The sequence below is a fragment of the Chamaea fasciata genome, unplaced genomic scaffold (assembly GCF_029207755.1).
Source record: "Chamaea fasciata isolate MVZ Bird 193981 ecotype frontalis unplaced genomic scaffold, bChaFas1.0.hap1 SCAF_5, whole genome shotgun sequence".
In the NCBI taxonomy this organism is placed as follows: domain Eukaryota; kingdom Metazoa; phylum Chordata; class Aves; order Passeriformes; family Sylviidae; genus Chamaea; species Chamaea fasciata.
In genome coordinates this window covers 23,805,061-23,826,881 of record NW_027094090.1, presented here as the reverse complement: position 1 = coordinate 23,826,881, position 21,821 = coordinate 23,805,061, and the positions used below count along the sequence as shown (strand labels likewise).

Sequence of the window (21,821 nt, the reverse complement as noted above, 5' to 3'; positions counted from 1 at the left end):
TTAAATCCTGATGAAGCAACAATTGCTTCACCAAAGTAAGATTCATCCTAATAGGGGGAGGCAATAATTTGTGCATCACTGTATAATCAGATTGTAAAAGGTGATAAAAGGTAACTGGGGCTGAGTAAGAAAAGTCACATCTTGTAATTGTGGTAAAGTTACAAATACAAAAATTTGAGTGATTCTTAAGATTCACTACTATTTCTTCTACAAACACTACATTACAAGCAGTTCTAAAGCATGCACACCCATTGCCTATACATATTAGCACTGTTTCAGAAGTTTGGTTAGGGTGAATTTCAAAGTGGCAGATATTTTGTTCAGTGTCCAGACAAATGTCTTGAGCTATGATTGCATTACTCTCACAGATGAAACCTTGCTGTTCCTGAACAATACATGAGTCTAAATTGACAGTTTGCCATCTCTCGCCATTTTGACGGGCCCATTCTCTGTGCTCAAAAGCATAGAGAATAGCTCCATCATGATTCAGTCCTAATGCAATGATAGGAAATATCGAGTGTACAGAGACATTACATATGGTTAACATAAAAGCTGTAACTGTGTTGGTATTGGGGTTATAGGTAAAGTTTACTAATTTCCACCAGGATTGAAATTCCTTTTCAAAATCATTTGCATTGTCTCAAATTATTTTCCGAATTTCAGTAGGAAAAGTGCCTTCTTCTCCTTCCCTTATGATTGAGGCAACAGCTGTCTGCATCCAAAGCTGTGTCTGGATGCAGCTAAGAGCCGAAGACATTGCTTTGTGTGGCACCAAGTGTATCAATTATCAATTTGTGATCATTCACATTCACTTTTTCTCAATTTGGTAATATGTTTGATAGCAACCACTGATGTGTCCCCAAAGCCGATAAGGATAACTGCAATGGTTAATGTAATTTGGTCAAATCCCTAGTTTTGGCAGCCAATTTTTTTCATTAATACTTCTAAAAATTCCCAATTTAAAATATTTATCATGGTTTATATGGCCTTCATGTCCCTCGGAGTTCTCCTGTGAAAAGTAAGCACAACAGAATCTGCCACCAAAAGGCAGAAAGTTAGAATGATGGAAGTTCTCCGGTGTGCATTTATTCGATACTCTTTCCCTAGAGCATCAAAGGTTACCCATGTGTATTTATTCAGAGGGGGTTTTAGCACTTGTGGTACCTCTCCCACCGTGGGGAGGTCCACCAAGACAGGTTGTCCAGGGTAACGTGCTGGATTCTTGGAATCACTTGGTCCCCGTAGTGAGGGAACTATGCTTGGAGCTGTTGGGCCAAAAGGAAAAGTATCAGTAAACCAAGGACTTGCTGACTGTTCGGGGGAAAAGGGAGGGGTAATGACTGAGGCAGGTTTGTCTTGGACGCCATCCAAGTTTTCTGCTTCTTGTACTGCCAGTTTTTCCACAGCTCCTTCAGTTATTGAGAAGATGTTACAATAATGTTCAATCTGAGCATACCACTTTCTTACTGAGGCTGTTTGGGCCACTCCGTCAGGGGGGGGAGTCCCAGTAGTGACTGACTTAAAAACTTGGAAAGGCCCTCTCCAAACAACTGGTTGTTGTTGTATAATCTTCTCTACTTCTATGAGAGCTAGGCTAACCACAAACAAGCCCTTTTCCCAGGTAGTATGCCTCTTTTCAGCATCTCTGAAACCACGGGAATAAAAACCAACAGGCCATGTCGGACCCTCAGGACCCCACTGCCATATGTGTACTGACAACCCTGAGGAAGCAAATCCCCATTCTACCTGAAAAGGATCTGGTGAGTGGATAGGGCCCAGGGCCTGATGAGCTGTGGCTCCAAAAATCAACAATTGTAATGCTTCTTCCTGAGAAGGGCTCCAGTCCCATTTTACTCCCTTTCTCAACAAATCATAAAGAGGCTTGGCAAAAATTGAAAAATCTGCAATGTGTTTTCCCCAAAACACTAATAATCCCAAGGCATGCTGTAGATCTTTCCTGGACTCAGGCACTTTAATTTGATCTAAGGAGGTTAGGGTGTCAGGTGGGATGCATGTCATACCTCCTTTCCACCAGATACCCAAAAATTTTACTTCTTGAGAAGGTTTTTGTATTTTTTCTGAGGGGATTTGCAAAACAAGGCTTTCTAAGTGGGAAGTTATTTTCTGTTGAACACCCCCCACTTGCTGTGTCTCATTGTTTAAAACTTGTGCTAGGGAGTGCTGTGGCTTGTTGCCCAAGGTTTGTGGAAGAGGAGGTGTGCTGGGTTGTTGGTTGGATGATTCCAACACAATGGGTTTGGGACAGGGCCAATTAGAAATTATTTTAGCCAATTTATCATAAAGCAATTTATCCATAATTTTTTGCGGCACTCCCCTTTTCAGTCCTAGTGACCACAGTTGCTGCCGGTTGGAAATTTGTTTTCCCTTTTCTGATTTTTCATTAGGAGAAGCAATGTGCCGGACTCCTCTGGGTTTTTCTGGTTTGTCCTCTGAGTCCTTCACTGGTCCATATTTTCTACTGTAAATTATTAACTCCTCTGCTACCTCACTCCATGTCCAAAGTTTATGACTGCTGTTATATTGTGTGCTAGAAGTTGTAAAAGGTGAGGAGTCAGTGGAGTCAGTGGAACCAGTTTGATCTCTTGTATGTCTAAGAAATCTTTCAAGTCTATCTACCGGAGAGATAGATGCTATTGTTTTTTGAAGAATTGCTGTTGGTTTAAGAAACTCTGGCAAACCTGGAATTAAAGAGGTCATAATCTCAGGTTTGACAGGCTGTTGCATTGGTGACTCATAGCCAGAGATTCATTTTCTTTCATGTATCATTTGCAAGCATGCAGCTTTGTGTATGTTTTCTAGGAGTTGGTCTGAGGTGCCGACTATTGCCAGAGGCTTTCTAACAGCGCTCACCGAAGTGGCGTGCTAGGTGCGGCTGAGACGAGGGTCCTTCCCCTGTTACAAACTATATAAAACCCGCAACCCCTCTGTCCATCAAGATCCTGTCCGTGACGCCAATTTAATGTCACGATCCGCTCACACAAGCGGGGTTCGTGATGGTTCGTTTTAGGGATCTCAGAGCACAAAAGACACAGCAGGGGACAAACTCAGTTTACTCAATCACAAATGCACCTTTATTTAGTGCCAACAAATGCGATAGTGGGGAGAGAAAAAGAGAATAGTAAGAAAGACAGAAAAAGAGGGGAAGGGGGTTATAGCTACCAACATGGAGGGTCGAGTCCTCGAGGCTTTTGAAGATGCCTATAGACGCGAGTTTCTCCAGTGGGGTGATCACAAAAGTGAGCGGGGGTCTCCAGGGTTTTTATAGTCCTCTCCGAAGCGACAGGCAGTTGGCCAAACAGGTGGGGGAAATCATTGCAGTGTGTTCATTTAGAGAGCTCAGAACAAGTCGGTCGTCAGCAGGTACAGTGTCAACCAGTACAAGTCAGCAGGCGCGGTCACTTCACCATGACTTGCCCATTGTTTCTGCTCAGATTCTGATGTTCTGATATGGGTGCTGGGTTTTTCCATCGAACACACCTGCAGGCAGCACTTGGCCAACATCCCACCTCAGCCAGGCCAGAACTCCAATATTGAGATTTTAAAGTCCCTTTTAGGGGTTTCAGTCTCTGACCTTGACGATGGTCGTGAGGCAGATGAGGGATCTTCGGACCGTCTCTTACACCCCTACGCCATGGTAACTGCTGGCACTTGCTGCTATGCCAGCTGCCTATGCTGATTTTGTGTTCTGCCGCTCCACCAGCCAAGCGACAACACGCAGCCCGCTACAAACATGCTTGAAAACGCGTCCCTCCTTGTCCTGAAACATTAATTTTGAAGAATTAAAGATTTTAGTTTAACCAGATATGGCTGAAGTAAGACAGATAGACTTCCCTTTTGATAAGCAGAAGCCGGATTTAAGGAACTGATAAATCATGAGGCCTGTCAACTTATGTTTGTGTATTCTGACAAATCAATAGGCTTCAAGAAGGACAATGAATTCATAAATCAAATACTCCCAGGAAAACAGGATTCAGTTGTCACCCAACAGTAAAAGGTTAAAAAGTCAAAGCGAAGAAGACTCACTTACTTCATCATTTTGAGACCCCGCCCCATAAAAAAGACCACCGACCCATTGCAAAGAACAAACCACGCATGCTTAATAGCTTTTGGCTAATGACCATACGAAGCGGGGAATGGGATGTACTAAAGTCATGAATATACATTTGTGTTTTGGGTATTCAATACTTCTGTACATAAAAAGGCCCTGTGATCTTCTGTAGGTGCGCGTGTGTTTGGGAGCTATCCCGCACGCTGCCCAGCGTCGTAATTAAACATACGCTTTCTAACTTTAAACTGTTAGAGAGTCTTTTGTCCGTCATAGTTGGATATTGGCATTAGGGCGATATTCATATTATTTTAATAATTCAGTCCCAATAACAACAGAAAGTGAAGGCCCAGAGGTTCTGCACTTGCTTTCTGGGAGGCTTCAGTTTACTCTTTCTTGAGTCATTGTGTTTTGCAAGGTGTTGCAAAGTGTTTTTGCTGTTGTTGAGCAGTGCTGTTGTGCAGCGGTGCAAGAGATTTTGTGTTACACGTTCAATGTATTACAGTTGTTTTAAGTACTTTGGTGTATCTATGCTTCAGTTCACTGCATCCCAGTTAAATGCAGTTTCTATTTTTAGACTCCCTCATGTTACAGCCTCCCCCTCTGCCTCTCCCTGTTTTCCCCAGTTACAGCCCCTGATTGGCAACCCTTTCCCGCCTTACTTGTCTGTGTCATTCCTCAGGGGGATCCCCCCTTCCTGCCAGTCTCTCAGGGCCTGTCCCCCAGGTCTGGAAGCTTCCAAGGGAGCTTCCTAGTGGCTGACTGGTTGGAGGGTTCTCCCCTTCCTCTCCTCTCTTTTGTTACTGGTCATTGTCATTGTCTGTTATGTTAATGAATCCCCTCCTCTCTTTTCCCATTGGATGTGTGTGTACCCACCCCAAGAGCCCTCCCCTTGGTTAAAACCCCCTGTCGTCTGAGGCTAAAGGCGAGGATCCCCCTGAAAAAAGCTTGACTCCCAGTTAAACCTCCGAGAGTCCCGTCTCTCATTCCCTGCACCGTAGCGAAGCGGCAGGACGAGGCTGGCCAAAAAGATCCCACCAAGATCCTGTGGGGGCGTGTCAGGGGCTAGCCTGGCGTAAGAAGACACGCACCACCGCACCGTTGGGTTCCAAGGGTGTAGTCCTGGGCCACCTGCTCTGGGATAGCCACAAAATGTCAGGTCCTGAGAGCATGGTCTTGGACTGCCTACTCAGGTAGGCTATATTTGGGATACCTCTGCTCTAAATTAGGCACAACAATGCCAAACAATCAAGTAGAAGTTTTATTTATGGCAGCAATGATGGCAGTTTCTTTCTTTCTAATCTTACTCATTCTGAAAAGTGCTGAATGTTCAGAATCCAAGTGCGTTAAGGCTGTACATTCTTCTTCTTCAATGGAGAGTCTATCAGTGATTCCAGTAGTGGCAGTGAAATAATTGGATCTAAAATGCTTTGTAGGGTTAGACCTATGGTGGGGGTTGGTGCATCCATGCAGTGAGCTTAACATCCTGACTCTACAGCACCCATATCAGCCCTGCCCAGAGGTGTGCTTGAGTACAGAGAATGTGTGAGAAACCTTCTGGACAGGTATGGGAGCCTTCATCCTTTCAGCAGCAAACAACTATACAAATGAGGGAGAAGGCAGGAGGTTAATGATGACATTATTCACTTTGGTGTCTGATGAAAAGTTTTGTTGTGTTTACACTTTGTGCCGGCTGTGTTTCAGATGTAGATAAATCTGAGTCTGGAATAGGCTTAGACATGGTTTTCAACAGACAGTGACGGAAAGAACCGTGATAATTCCCGGAGAAGTCCCCTGAAAGCTTCAGTTGGTAAACAGTTTTTGTGTGACCCTCATATACTGATTATTAGCTTTTTTTCAAGTTCAAGCTAGTTTGAATCTCTTGAAAGGCTGAGTGTAGTCATGCAATCCCTACACCTCTAGCAGGTGTTTCCAAATAGAGAAAGAGTTTCATTTTACCTTTTGACATGTAAAGAAGTTAGCTGGAAAGTTCTGTGGATTTCTCTTTGCAATTGGCTCGGAGCCAGCCCAGAAGTGTAGATTGGGCCCTGGAAATGTTACTCAAAGACTGTTGTTTTTCTCACTGGGCCAAGGGCCAAAAGCCCACCTAAGCTATTAGGTATTAAAGAGAGAGAACAAAGGAACTCCAGGAACTCCATTTTTCAAGGCACCCACGATCAGCCTCTCGCTGGTTAATATAGCCACGTTTCTGCCAGGCTGGGCCCTCAGGAGTGTGGGTGAAACCCACAACTGAGACTTTCTGAAATAATTATGCTTAGCCGATGTTTAAAATCAAACCGGCATCAGACAAAAGAAATCGGTGCTAAATCAAAACACAAATGCAAATGATTTGCTTAGCTTGCACAGTCTTTGATCAAACTGCTGAGCAGCCAGATTTCATTGGCTTACACGGCATCACAGAGTTTACTGGCACTTCTCACTTCATTTACATTTATTTAGAGTTTACAGTACTGTTGCTCCTTAGCAGAGCTCTCGTTCTCAGTTATGTGAAGAACTTGTGCAACGTACTGTTTAATTAAATTTGTTGGCTTCCAAAGGGCATTTGGGATTTACAATCCATGCATCTGCTCATCTATGTAACTTGGAAGAGGATCACCTGGCGAGAAGGTGGAACATTGTTTAATGCACTTTTGGCCAAGTGTACTTTGGTGTATGTGTGGAGAGTGAGGTGTCAAAGTTCTAATGCCTGCCTTCAAGCATTTGAGGAGATGAGGACTGGTTAGGTGGACTTCCATAGATGTCTACTTCCCAGCAAGACCTAGGAATGGTGTTTCTTCTCGATTCCCAGGTCTGGAACATGTCTCTAAGCACAAAAGTAATACTGGGAACATTCCAAACACGTTAAGTGAAAGGATGCGAAAGAACAAAGGGAGCACTTTTGCTGAAACACAGAACATGAGTGACACAACATAATGAAGCTACTGTCATACGAAACATGTCTGACAGTTTTGTCAAGCTCAAGATTCCAGATCAGTCAATCTGCTGGTCAGAAAAAACGGATGTGGTTCATACTGTGAGTGCAAAAGAAGCCAGCTGGGCAGAAAAACCCCAACCGATGAGTGCACTGTGCTTGACATCCATTTAATAGAATGAGAGTTTATATTCAGACCGCAATGAAAAAGTTTTCAGATCTGAGGCGGGGAGAAGGGAACCCACAGATGCTCTATAAAAAGAAAAAATGTCCAGAGTCTTTCCACAGAAATTAATTTAATGATATAATTTTTAGTTAAAACATCCCGGTACTCCTCTCTTATTCTTCAAAGAGGATCCTGGTCCAAATGAAACTTTTTTGAAAATCCAGCACATCCAGTTTCAAGTTCAGCAGTGGCTGCGGGAAAAGGACACAAGATTCCTTATGTTACTTTTAAAGCAGACAGGGAGAGTTAATGAATGCACTGAAATAACATTTTACGTGACACAACAGTCTGCAATCCTGAGCGAGACTTTAAATTTTCCAAGGACACTTAACGTGGGAAGAGCTGGGCACAAAGGAAGAACATTTTGTGCACATTTGCTTATGTGCATACACATAGAACAATACAACAGCATTTCTAAAGCTGGTGACAGACATTCTGGAGGCTACCTATGACTCCAGTGGCCCTTAAGAGGGCAGGTGGATTTCCTCTTTGGACACCTGGCCTCAAATTGCAGAGCGTGTTTTATGCTCCATGTTGCAAGCATTGAACTCATGTTTGCCTAAACACCACTGAAGGATCTCTTCCTAAAGAAATGTTGTCTTTTATTCCTTGTGGCGGTGCGTGTCTTCTTACGCCTGGCCAGCCCCGACACGCCCCCACAGGATCTTGGTGGGATCTTTGCAGCCGACTCGCCCTGCCGCTTTGCCGTGGTGGAGGAATGAAAGGCGGGACTCTCGGAGGCAAACTGAAGCTTAGGCTTTATTGGAGGGAGGGGACCCTCGTCCTAAGACCAGAGCCTCGGAGAGACCCTGAGCCTTAGGAGGCAGGGGGTTTTATACAGAAGGCGGAGACTCAGGGTGGCTACTCATACATCCAATGGGGTAAGAGAGGAGGGGATTCATTAACATCATAGACAGTAACACTAACCCATAACTGAAGGGAGGGAGGGGAGAGCCCTTCAACCAGCCAGTCACTGGGAAGCTCCCTTCGAAGCTTCCAGACCTGGGGGACAGGCCCTGAGTGACTGGCAGGGAGGGAGGATCTCCCCAAGGGATGACAGACAGTCAGCAAAGGCGGGAAGAATTAACCAATCAAGGACTGTAACTGGGGAGACAGGAAGAGGCAGAGGGAGGCAGAGGGGGGAGGCTACAACATGAGGGAGTCTAAAAATAGGAACAGCACTGAACTGGCGTACAGTGAACCAAGGTACAGAAAATCAAGGTACATAAACCAACTGTAATACATCGAACTTATTAGAAAACCTTTAACACCACCACAATTCCTGGTCATGTTCTCCTTACTTATTCAATACAAGACTGCAACACCTAGGCTACAAAGACAAGCCATGAATCACAGCAAGAAAAATCAAGACCTAACAGCAGAGAAGGTGTACGGTATGGCTTAGTACTGAACGCAATCCACGTGCAGGGAAGGAAGGGATGGCTGAAGTCTATAAAGATCAATAAAAATCTGGGGGCTTCTTTGATCTTTTTGCTGGAGATTAATTCTAGTGAAGGGCAACTTCATCTTAAACCGAGTGTGTCTGTTTTCTTTTTGCTTGTTTTTTTTCTAGGCAAGCGCATAACATTCTATGTAATATTTTGGGAAGCAGGAATTTTTCACATTCAAGCCTGAACTAGAGAGCTAGCAGAAAAAAATCTCTGTGCTTAGCAGAGGAAGTTGAAAACAAGGGCTTGAAAGCTGTTGAGACATAGAAAGAGTCACCTTTTATCTTACCACTCCTAATGCAATGACACATTACCTTCTGTCAACTCCATAGTGATTTTTTCAACCAGTTTCTGCTGTACCTAGAATGCTACACCGGATAGACAGTTAAGACATAATATGACCCAAATATAACTGTTAAGAACTCCTAAAACACTCTTACACCACATGGACAACGTGGTAAAACCTAAAAATATCATACCAGTTGTAGATGATGGCCTGTGGTGGCCAAGAGGATGCCAAAGGCCTTGGACCGTATGAGCTGCGTGGAAAGGCTGAGAGACCTGTGACTGTTTCTTTCCTGGAGTCGTAACTACCAGGGGGTGGAGTAACAGAAATGGAGCCAAACTCTTACAGCGGTGCCAAAAGAAAAACTCCCCCCAAGCCTCAAGTGTTTTTTCAAGTGTGGAGAGTAAAATCCTGGGGAAAAGAGACCCCTCCAGAACATGAAATGAGACATGGGTAGTGGAAGGAAGCAGGAAATCTAAGGCCTAGACCAAAAGATGACCTAAAGCAGGACTAATCTTAAGCAAAGCGTAGCAGTTGAGCTGGTGGAAGAAAGCACTTTCCCGGTTTATGAAGCCTGCACAACGACCAGAAGATCCACAGGGCCCTCTGCAACATGTGTGGCTGAATGAAGAGAAGAAAAAGGTCTTGTTTGCCTCCTATTTATTCCAGTAACCTTTTTGTGATTCTCACCCCCGCCCGAGGAATGAGAAATAGGTGGAAATAAGGCCAACACATGCATTTCTCTGAAATGGAATGAAAAGGCTTTTGAACAAAAATACACCTTTGAGGACTTTGACAATGTCTCCAGTGTCCTCCTGCCCCCTCTGGAGAAGGCATGAAGTACCAAGGCCTGAACAGCAGACCCAGACCCAAAGTTGACTTACAGATGAACTTTCCAATTAAATGTTATCTATATATATTTGTTCATTAATGGAGGATTGTTATATGGTTGCATTTATTGGCAAAATATGTAATTACCTTTCTGCATCTAGAAACTGCATGAGGCCACATCTGGCCCAACCAGGAGGTTATAGGTTCAAAGACAACTCCCTTGGTTCCTCCTTGAGCCCTGGCCAGGCTTTGGGAGAAAGCCAACAGGAGAATGAAATTACATATTACATCAGCTTGTTTGTTTAACAGTATAAAAGTTGGGCTACTGTCCAAGCAAAGTTGGGGGAGCCTGATGGCCTGCAAGGTGGATGCATCACAGGAGCTCTCAATTACCTTGGTTCTCCAGTCCTTCACTGTGACACCTTCCTCTCACAGCTGAGGTGTCTCAGACTTGGATGATGGGAAAGTATTGGAGTAACTGGGGATGTATCTTTCTTTATCACTATAGGCATTCCTTCATAGCAAGCATCAGGTGAATTGCTTAGCTTGTCCTTTATAATTCTTTGCCAATGATTATATGCTTTGCTTAGCTTAGCATATCTTTCCACATTTCTCTGCAGTTCACCATTATAGTAAATTCCAGTATTCCTCAAGTTGCTGTCTGTGTCCTGAGCACGCCTCTTTCACTGCTCAGCTCTTCAGGCAGTAACATACTGGGTGACTTGCTGCAGTCACCATCTCAGTAATTCTCAGTTTCAAGAAGTGATGTTGACTTACTACTTACCCACAGAGCTTCTTGAGCACAGAGTAAGTTGGATCCTCTAAGACTCCGTGAGATGATACCCAGGGTTTAGGAACTCAACTTCAGAGCACTACTGCTACTGCACACACAACCAACCACTGTTGCTACCCAGAACTTTTTCACTGTCAGAACAGGCAAAGGGGGCAAAGAGCCTTCTCCTCTAGTTTAACCAAGTTCCATCGGAAGAGATTAAATCCATACATACGGTGCCATCTTACAGAAGCTGAACTTTCACAGAAGCCGTCACTTCACAAAGACATAAAGCACGGAAGTACTCGGCAGCAGTTACTCTTTCCCTCAGAGGAACCAGCAACTCCAAAGCATTTCCAGCTTTAGGCCAATGCGAATGCATCGGTAGGTTTGAATCAACACCCAGCAGCACAAATAGACAAAACACTTCAAGCAGCACGCAAGGTCAAACAGTACAGGCTACAAACCTTCTCACGTATCTGGCTGCAGAGAAGAGAAAGAAGATTTTTGATTTAGGAGCTGAAGAAGAAAGAAGAAGAGCTTTAAGTTCAAAGGTGTTCAGTGAGACCAAGAACATGGCCGACACGTACAGGAGGCAAGGAGAAAAGCTCACAAAAGAAAGACCACTAAGATACGAGAGGGCAGTTGGAAAATGGAACCAGAAAAGGAACAGAAGTTGAGAGAGAGCAGAGGGAACCAACATTCCCTTTCTCACACTATGTAGGGAAACTGGATTCATAAATCCATCAATTTACACTGACTGCAGCTAGCAGAGTTCACTATTCTTTTCCACATCAAGACACCCACATTCATTTGCAGCAGCCTTTGGCACCGCTGTCAGGATGGAAGGTTGACAGTTTGTAAATATAACAAGCAGCCTTGAGTCCCAAAATCTTTTTGCAACACTTGCAGCAGACAGACATGCCCTGCCTTTGGCTATGCGCTAAGGCCCCATCTTCCAAATTCCAGTGCACGGACCAGTAACAGTACTTGCTATTTATGACTCTGAGAGGGAAGACCAGGTTTTAAGACTTGAAAGGTCTTACAACGTGGATGACCAGAACTCTTCAGCCTTACAACATACGGCTGTGCACTGTTCTGAGGAGTAGCAGTTGCTTTGGCCTATTGGACAGTATGGCACAGAACAATAAGTGGATTTTAACTTCAGGCTAAAAAGGGAGAACCTTGCATACGGCTACTCTTCAGCAGTCGAGAATGATATTTCAAAATGCTTACCTTGGCCACAGCGCTTGCAAACCTCCTTCTTGATAAGAAAATAGGCTCGTATCAGCTTAGGGAGCTTCCTCCTAGATTGAGAGCTCTGTCCAGTCTCAAATTGTTGCCGAGATGTCCCACTCCAGTTGAATAGAGAACTGGAGCTGCAGCCAGACCTCCGCTGACAATGCTGCTTGTAATGAAGGATTTGTTTTTATGGCGCTCCCAGAGGAGCTTGGCATTGGCTTCTTCAAGTCTCTCTTTAGCTCTGAAACGTTCAGAAACACACGCCCAGTTACCTTTGGCAGTAACACTTTCCCAAAGTTACTCTCCAGGTCCTTGACTATTATTTGACTTCTGAGATGAAGAGCCTCCAAAAATAGTACATCATTTGACCTGAGCTTGCTTGGAGGGCCTGTTTCTAAGATGTCACACAAGGTGCAAGAAGCAGCAGGTGCCACCAACCCTTAGGACAGGTCATCAGGAGAGTTGAAAGCCGCCTGTGAAAGCCATGTGTTTACATAGCTTCTTCTGGAGGGTATGTCACCTCTGTAACAAGTGTGGGCTGGCCCCCCTTCCCAAGGAAAGCTCAAAGCTCAGAGCCACTGCTTAAACAGAAGCCAAAAAAGACCACTTCTATTTTTTCTTCACAGAACAGAAAGCTGTTCTCTGAGAGGCCTACCCTTATTCAAACAATGAAGGACATGAAATTAATGTTTTCTTTTGTACAGAGGATTAGATTAGAGAGACTGGCAAAAAAAGCTGCCAGTTAAAACAACATCAAGTTGAAAAGTATCCTGTTAATGCCATGATCAGTTGTGTTCCTGCTGAAACATTAAAGAGAAATGAAGGCCTGCTGAACGGTTACGGTCTTAAGGTACTTTCCCCACAAACATGTCATCATAAGCTTTCAGTGCTGGCCAGGTGCAAAAGAGGAATTAACAAGAAATATGCATCAGGAGAAAGGATTCTCTTACTACCAGTCCAAAAGAAGCACAGACTTACCTTTCCAGTTTCTTTGCTAGGCATCGTCTCGTTTTCACTTCCTCCTGATACAGGTCCTTGTACTTTTCCACTTCTGCCTGTGCACATTCTTTTGGAAAAGTACTCTCTTGTTGAGTATTTTTTATCTTGTCCAATTCACATTCAAGATCTCGAATTCTGTCTTTTAGCTGGTTTCTCAGGGAAGCATGATGACTTGCTCTGATGTGTTCTAGTCTGTCCTGGGAGGCTGCCTGTGCCTGAAGGAGACAGTGCACCTTCAACCACCACAAAACCACAAAGAAAAATGAGAACTCTCCCGACCTGTCAACTGCATGTACCCAACGTCCTGGGTCCAGCATGGCTCAGAGAGGTGGCTGTGCCTCCTCACTGCCATCAGCAACCAAGGCAGAACCCTGGAGCTACCACCAGGGTAAATGATTCTTTTCACTCAGGATGAAGCCCAAAGCAGTACTACTATTCAAAGCGACTAATGGAAGGGCATTGTCTCGGTAGGTCAGGGCATGGAGAACAGGATTCCTCCAAGACCTTAGCAGGATGCCTCACCTCCTCCTGATCTCCCCACCTGCAGCTTCAGTCACTTCTTTTCTGACACTCTCCCCTGTACAAGGAGAAAACCAGACCTGTAGGTCTGGCTGTGACAGCTAGAAGGGGCAAAACCTTTTCAAGCACAAACAGTGAGAAGCAGACCAGAGGACAGAGAGAGCCCCAAGCACTGCAAAATGGAAACCTGCCTTGGGCAACCTTTTGATTCAGGGACCTGCCAGCACGCGACACACCATAAGGGCACTCCTGCCCAACCATATGCCATTCACCCACTGCCCTTCGGCAAAGACACAAGTAAAGTGCTGACACACAGAATCGGGCACCTAAAGCAAAACACTAAGAAATGGTGGCCACAACCAAAGTTTACAGAGTGCCTACACACACACACGCCAAGAAGTTACTCACTTGCAAAAACAGATTGACTTCATGTAGTTTTTGTCTTATTTCTTGGTCTGCTCTTTCATCAACCTCTCTTTTATACTGTTCTATTTGGCTGTGATCCACCATGTTAGTCTCCAAGCGATGCTGGAGTTTTGCCACCTCTTCTTTCAGCTGGCATTTGCTCTTCTCCAGTTTTTCACAGTTCCCATGCAGGGTAGATAGTTCTTCTCGCAAATCCCGGTTTTCTACTTCTAGCTGCATGCTTTTTTTAGACTCCATGTCCAGCTGCTGGGAAAGTTCAGCAACCTGTACACGGGAAATACAAACAACTGAGAGGCATCTAAAGGCAGTGAATTCGGTTAAAATCACTAAAGGGGTTGTCCATGGAGACTGTATTTATCATCTGCATACTCAGTATAAGAAACTTAACGTAACTGGGCTCTTCTTTTCCAACAAGATCAGCCTTCACATCATTTGTGATAGGATGGGAACCTGAGGATTCCTTGTGCAGTTCTTCATGCAAAAAATGCTATTAGCTTCTGGACTAAAAATGGGCCACTGCAAAGGAGTAACTGATTCTACAATGATGCCTTTTAAAGCTGAGCATAACTGTGAAATGTGGCTTCTCTAGCAACGAATCTGAGTAATGAGCAGAGAAGTACATAAAGTTTACACGCTACTACTGGACAGCCAGAGCAACCTCAAAAACATCTCTGGCAACAATACCTCTGGGTCCCCACGCCAAGATGGGCCGAAACAGCTAACAGTGAGCAATGAGTTACAGCACTTTTCCTGTGTCACCTCTCCTCATTGTTCCTTGCTCAGCAACAACACTTTTCAGAAAAGGAAAGTCCCAGCAGGGACAGGGCTCAAGGCTTGTTCTTGCTGTGTGAGCAACAGCGGTACCTCTCCCCTCTCTTCCAGAGGAGGAACCCGTCTGTCAGACCAGGGTGATGCTGCCATAGCCTCACATTGTGGCCAGGCCTGAGCTGAGGCCTGCTGCTGTCAGCCCTGATCCTTACCCACAGACATGACGTCCTGGTATGGACAGAGAACTGCCCATCCCTAAGGCCTGGCCTGAGGATCTGCACTCTTGGCTGACCCTGCCTGCTCTCACCAGACCTGTTCTGTTCTTCTTGATTAGTGCCTGGGGGATGGGCCCCAGGCTCATGAGGTTATAGACCCTGCCAGCCTTGCTGCCACTCTTGGCTTGCCCTCCCTCGGCATGACAGTCCGCCCTTCCTGTGCCATTGCAGATTCTGCTTTGTACTTAGGGATTGCATATTTGCCCAGAATGACAACTACATCAGTATCAGTCATAGTCACCTGCTTCTCTAACTGTAGAAAAAGCATTAAGAGAGATCAATCAAATCTAAAATACAGCTAAGGAAAGAAAATCATCAACGTGACAAGAAATACAGGGAAAGCTTCACACAGGTTTGAAGAGAAGTAACGCCACAACCAAACAAACCCCAAATTAAGCAGAGCTCACCTTTGTTCTTAATCTCTCAACTTCACTGACCATTTCAGAATATCTGTTCTTCATTTCTCCCTTCAAATTAAGCTGTGACTCCATTTCTCTCTCCTCATACGCTTGTATTTTCTTTGTAGCTCTACTGAGAAGTCTCTTCAACCTAAGCAGCAAATCAGTTCAGAAAACAATGAAACACAGGAATAAGCAACCTTTTCCATATTTTCTCAAGTAAGGAGTGCAGACATAGCTTTCTTCATCTTTAACATACTTAACAGTACCAGGAATTGCTGAGAAAAAGCCTGCTCTTCCTGTGCCACAAATCATCGGGCACATCCAAATTTCAGCTGAAAAGATGAATTGAAGACTCCTTTCCCCACCCCTGGAGAACTGCAGAGCAACCTGGATTGGCAATTCCTCTTGCAGCTATAAGTAAGTATAGGCTCACGCAGAGACATACCCTGCAGGAGCTAACATGAGACTTCAGTTTGCTCGGGGAGTATGTATACCTATTCTTACATTACAGTTCAGTAAAACTGGACTCCTATTCAGGGATATCTCTCCACCATATCAAAAAGCCATACCTCTTTAAGTTTTTCTGCAGTTCTAAGTTTCTTCTCATTTCTTGGTCCAGACGGAGTTCAACTGGGCGTTTTAACTCCATCAGTTGCTTCACTTTCTTTCTTTCACTCTCACACTTTCAAAACAGAAAAGACCCATGACACACACAGAGAGTAAGAACAACAGCTACGTGCAATATGTGTCTTCAGCATTCTCCACAAGAGAAGCGGCAGTCCATCTCCATCTGTTAGCCAAGTTTCACATTAGGTTTCACAGAAAACTGGTCAATACTGAAGAACAAAAATAGATGCTTCCACTGAAACAGGTGGAAAAGACACTGGACTACTTTCAAGAGTTCTCAACTCATAGCAAGGATTATGTATGTATGCTTATTATGGGAGAATACCAATCAGTCTCAAGCTTTTACTATTCATCAGCAGGCAGAGGAATTTGATCTTTGGGAATTTTTTCAATATACTATTCCCTTCAGTACTTCAACCCTACCCAGAAAACAAGGAATCTAAGAAAGAAGTGGGGAACTACAGTGCTTGATGTGCTCAACTGATGCAAACAATACTAGGAACTCTTTCAAAGAGAGTCACTCCAGAACATACACAAGATATCCAGATAGCTTTCATTTGCTTCCTGGATCATCCAGATCACAACATATCCGGAGCCTGAATGGCAGGGGTAATAAAAAAATGCTCTTTATGTAAGAACTTGACCAAAAAGTTAATGTGGTTCTTTCGGGTACTGGCTTAGGTCCCTGGAGAATTTTCTGGATTTACCTGTTCAAAGAGGTCTGCCTTTTCCCTGTCAAGTTGAGCAACACGTTCTTCGAGGTTGGATCTTGACCTAAACTGCTCTTCCCACATGCTCTGCAATTCCTTTGACGTCAGAGCCAGCACATTCTGCTTTTGCACCTGTAAAAGCAACAGTGGCAGAAAAGCAACTAAGGTGACTGTAAAGAAAACACTACAACAGAAAGCTGTAACTTAAATGCAAACCCTCTCCTCTCCCCATCCAATGTCTATGGTTAATGTTAATGTGGAATGTAAAACACAGCCTGGGAAACATAACCAAGAAGAAAAATTGAAGATGGTAAAAAGACTGAATGCACTAAGGGTGGTGAGATGAGGTTGAACTTTGGGGAATAACAAACACACACACAAAATCACCCCGTAGCTTTCTTCCAAAGGGTCTCCAGAGTTCATGACATACTTTCTAATGTATGCATTTCTAGTGCCCACCACAGAATATACCCTACCCTCATGGCTTCTGTAACAGCTGTACATCTCTTGAGAGCAAGAAAATGTTTTGAAATTGACTATGGTTTTTATGGTTCTATCTAAAGAGACAAAGATTTGCCTAACAGATGCATTTGAGTTGAACAGAACTTGCAGATTCAGTTCAAGTATAAAGACTGGAAGTTGACTAGATACTTTTAGTGCCATTTTTTAAGGAAAAAAAAAATTGCAAAATCAAAAAAAGGAAAAATCAAGAGATGTTTACTGGCTTTTTACAAAAAGTGACAAAACACCTAGCACAGAGTCTCAGATTAAAAAAAAAAAAGTTTTTAGGGTGTATGACTTTCTCAAGTCCTCACAGAGGAGGTAAAACACTTGGTCTCACAAAAAAACCTGACATGGCCTCAAGGCAAGCTCTGACAAAAATCCAAAGATAATATGGATCTGTCAAGTCCAGTCTCCTCTCTCAGCTTTCAACCACTGATCTCCATGCTATCCACAGCATCCACTCTCTCAGTCATCTGCTGTGGCTTAACCCTGGCAGGCAGCTAAGCATTACACAGCCACTTGCTCACTCCCTGCAGGTGGGATGGGGAATACAATTCATCAGATAAATCACACTGATGAATACAATTATCTTGCACACCACAACACATACAAAACACAGAAGTAGGAAAATTAGGAAATTTACTGCCTTTTCCCTTGAGGGTGCCTTGCCCTAAAACCAGATGGGTATTTAACAGCTGTGTGCTTACACAGCCCACATGATCTTTTCATCAATTACCTATACACAAAAAATTCAAGGACTAAAACAGTCATCAACAGAAGCCTGTCTGTACCTGCTTGTGGTGGTCCTCTGCAGCTGCCTGTGCTGTCTGTAAGCTCATTATCATGTCTTCCAGGCGGTTATGAACCTATACAAGCATTACAGGAAGCAAGAAGGCATATTATGACTTTCTAGATTGAAGTTACACCTCACTGACAAAAGTAAGTATTGCACAAAACCTCTTCACCCCTTTATTTGTACACTATTTACACCCAGCAACAATGATCAAAATGGCCCTAAGTTTGATGCCACTGTAAAATTGTTAGCAATCATCACCTCTGCCATTTGGTGCGGAGAGAGAGAGAGAGAGAGAGAGAGGGAGAGAGGGAGAGAGGGAGAGAGAGGGAGAGAGAGAGAGAGAGAAAAGACCACGTGGGATGTAAAGAATGCTCAGTGAAAACAGGCAGAAGTAGCTTTTCTCATCCCCAGTACACCTGAAAATCATGCCCTATTAATCAAAGTGGAAAGATTTGTGACTGCCTTCCCACTTCTCTTGATAGTATCAGTACATCACAAAATTCAACTAGTACTTGTAGTGTTTTTCAAAATACCTTCAGCTATAATTGACAACTACAGTTGTAACAAGAACCCTAGTTCACTGGCTACAATACAAAAAACAACAACAAAAAATCTCTCTTAATTCAGGTCACATCTTGTCTCAGCCAAAATTAACCACCGTGTAGAAGCAGTGGCACATTCCAAGGCTCACACCGAGTTCTGCAGATACTACAAGCCGTCCTCTTCACTGTTTCATGAGAACAGCAAGTAGCCAAAGGCAAAGCAATTCTGCACTGCAAAATCTCTGGGACGTGTAATTTTTGTTCCTGTCTGATGATGTCAGCCAGGTCTCTAGCATAAAGGGCTTGGCATCAATATACCCTGTGGAATTTCCACCAGTTAACTTGCTGAATACCTTAAATGAAACACATCAGAGACCCCAAAGCAGCATCTGATATTATGAAGGGTCTAAAGCAGAAAATAGCTACATCAGTGTACTGCTATCAAATCCTGACCTTTTAGAGTGTTATGTTTGACTTGCTATAGCATGGGAAAATTTTCAAAACCGGATGGCTAGGAAGTAGAGCAGCCTCTATTCAGCAGAATGCAAGAACGGACCTCCCCTTGGCTCTCCGGGAAAACCTCACCATAAAATTTCCCCAACAGAAATAGGTAACTAGGCTCACGAGTCACTAAAGGGTCAATTCATGAGCAGCTTACTGAGGCACAGGCTGGCAAGTCTCTCTGCAGGATTTCAATCCGGTTGCTTTGTTGCTGGACAGTGGCTTCCAAACTGATGGCTTTAATTTCAAGGCTTAAAGAGAAATAGAGGTCTTATTGAAGAAAATTCTCCAAGGAGAGGACCAGTTCCAGATGAACAGTGTGAAATAACAGAATCAAAAGCAAGGGCGTCCTTCAAAATTAGAATACGTGTCCTGTGCTTTCCTCCCAATTCCTGCAAGCAACAGACACCTCATCCCACTGCGTTGTTCCCTTACCGTTGCACGTGTTCTTGCAGTTGTTTCACAGCAGTCTGGTTCTCAAAATATGCTCCCAGCTGGTCCTGCAGTTCCTGGGCAGCAGCTAGCTCTTCCCTTTCCCTCTCATCCATGGCAGTCTTCAAGTCACGAACACAACGCTCAGAATTGAGATATTTTTCTTCCATCTGCCGCAACTGTAAAGTCACAGAAAGAATCCGCAGTGGTCAGGTGAGCTTTTATACAGGGCGGTCAGCTGCTGCCCAAGGATTCACGTGCTGCAGATACCTGCCCACACCCTCTGCCCAAAGAACTGTAACCATCTCAAATACCTTCAAAGCTTCTACTAGCAAATGAACACAAGCTGTGTTATTCCAAATCATCTACGGCGGCCTCTCCTACCCCTCCACAGATTTCCTAGGGCACAGTTGCAAGCACTGACAATGCTGCTCCAACCCTTTTGGGGACCTGTGATGATGCTCTTTGTATTCACTTTATTTGCTACTGCAGGAAAGCATGAACTGCAATGCTTTTATTCCTAAAGAAGGAAGGAGTCTCGGAAATGTCAGAGCAAAACCGCTGTGGCAGACTTGTTCTGGAGCACAGCGTGGTGCCAGAGGGAGTTTTCCGAAGTGACACAGAGAGACCTCAAATGCAGCACCGAGAGAGGTGCCCGGCTCCCAGTGAGCGGGAAGCAGTGGATCCCTGAGGAGAGGCAGCTCTGCCTCAGCGTGGTGGGGCCAGGAGGGATGACAGCGGCTGTATCCTGGCGAGCACCGTTTCAGAAAAGGCTCCCAGGTGATCTGTGCCATCAGACCTGCTCTGGAGTTGGGAATTGCTCCAGGGTGCCTGGGGAGCGTTCTTGAACCAGGAAGACCTCGAATGTAGCATAGAGAGAGGGAATCCCACGCCCCTGACTGACGAGTGGGGAAACCCTGAAGAGAGGCAGCTCTACTTTAGCATGGTGGGGCACGAAGGCAGGAGAGACTGAGGAAGATCAAAGCCCAATGTAACCACCACTTCCTTAGATCTCTCTCCTTCTGGCTCCCAGGACACTCTTCTGTCATTTTTCATGACAGACAAGAAAGCATCAAGCACCCCATGATTTATTCCTGTAGGGACAGGCTTTCCATACCTCCACTTCAAGCTTCTCCAACTCTTCCCGCAAGTGCAGATTGTCTTCCTCCACATCAGCCTCGTGGCTTGCGGTAAACGCCTGAGCAATCCTAAAACATCCGAAATTTGATAAGAAACATGTCCAATTTGGCATATTTTTTTCCCCTGCTTGCTCCCAAATCAACTCTTTCCCCCTTTCCTACAAGCACAGTGAAAGGAAAGCCAAGTACATGAAAGCTGGGAGAATTCAGCTTAGAAGTGACCTCAGGATGTCTCCAGTCTCACCGCCTCCCCAGTGCAGCCTTGACTACAAGGTAAAGCCATGCTGTTTAGGGCTCCTTCTACTACTCTTTAAAATCCCCCTGGATCTAGCTGCACAAACTCCCAGGGCAAGCTGTTCAATTGCCTGACGCATCAAGACGTTTTTTCTTTCTTTGTGGTTGGAACCCATCATGTCCCCTTAGATAAGCTGCTTCTCTTTCTCCCAATGCTCCCGTTCATACCACCTAATGTTCCTTTGCTTAAAACCCCTGTGCTCTCCTGCAGAGCAACCTTGCTGCTGAGCTAACAGCAAGTTTCCCAGTGAGTCTAGGTCTGTGTGGGGAGAGCACACCACAGCCAACACTCTGTGGCAGTCCTCAGTGGTACAACAGTACCGAAGGTCTGAGAGCATCCAAGAGCAGACCTACATTTACCAGTCACATGGGGATCTCCTTCCATGTGGCTCTTCCTTCTTTTTCTGAGCTCATTCCCATGCCTCTCCTCAGTCACACTTGCTGATAACTGAGGAGGCCTGTGTGCTGTTTATAGACAAACCCCTCACCTTTCACATTGCCTTGCAGTATGCCTGCCAGCTGCTTTTTTTGGAAGACACTCCAGCATCCCTTCATGCTGTTTGGAGACTGCAAGATTTAGGGGGTTATGTCTCCCCTGAAAGGAGAGAGAATCTCCATTAGAAAAACAGAGACAAGTTTGGCAGCTATTCGAAAGAGCAGCTTTACCCATACACCAAGATTACCTTGTTCTGAGCATCACTACTGGCATCGCGCTCAAGTAACAGCCCTGCTACATGAGTATTGCCAGACAGGACAGCCAGGTGAAGGGCAGCGTTGCTGTTAGCATCTGCCAGATTTGGGTGGGCACCACGTTCGAGCAGAACAGCCACACGTTCTTCTTGCTGGTGCTGAACTGCCTAGGGACAACGTAGAAGGAAAGGGGGAAGACTTTCAACATTTTTCTCTCACTCTTGTCACAACTTGCTCATCTCCTGAATGCTGGGATTGAAGGACATCTACAAAGATTAGCAGAGGCCTAAGCCATGCGGATAACAACATGCATGTTTCTATGGCCCTTCTGTATAAGGAATCCTGCCAGACACCTTGTGGAGAGTGTGTTTGATAACTGGCTAGCTGCAAAAGGT

General features: G+C 44.6%; 1 protein-coding gene across 1 annotated transcript; it reads right to left on the bottom strand.

Annotated features, from left to right (window-relative positions):
* Nucleotides 1-9,440: 9,440 nt before the first annotated feature.
* LOC136290079 (ankyrin repeat domain-containing protein 26-like) lies at nucleotides 9,441-21,445 on the bottom strand. Its single transcript, XM_066184521.1, has 12 exons — nucleotides 21,420-21,445; nucleotides 20,421-20,511; nucleotides 19,307-19,482; nucleotides 19,029-19,122; nucleotides 17,824-17,898; nucleotides 16,526-16,660; nucleotides 15,761-15,873; nucleotides 15,198-15,339; nucleotides 13,730-14,011; nucleotides 12,782-13,017; nucleotides 11,953-12,044; nucleotides 9,441-9,532 (listed from the first exon to the last, which is right to left on the bottom strand). The coding sequence occupies exons 1-12, from the start codon at nucleotides 21,443-21,445 to the stop codon at nucleotides 9,441-9,443; spliced, it is 1,554 nt and encodes a 517-aa protein (XP_066040618.1).
* Between the last annotated feature and the right edge of the window lie 376 nt (nucleotides 21,446-21,821).

Coding starts and splice junctions, on each gene's coding strand:
- LOC136290079 (XM_066184521.1), bottom strand. CDS start 21,445: ATGCCAGTAGTGATGCTCAGAACAAG. Junction 16,661..17,823: donor CAGAGGACCACCACAAGCAG/GTACAGACAGGC, acceptor TTGCTTTTACAG/GTGCAAAAGCAGAATGTGCT. Junction 15,874..16,525: donor AGGCAGACCTCTTTGAACAG/GTAAATCCAGAA, acceptor CTGTTTTGAAAG/TGTGAGAGTGAAAGAAAGAA.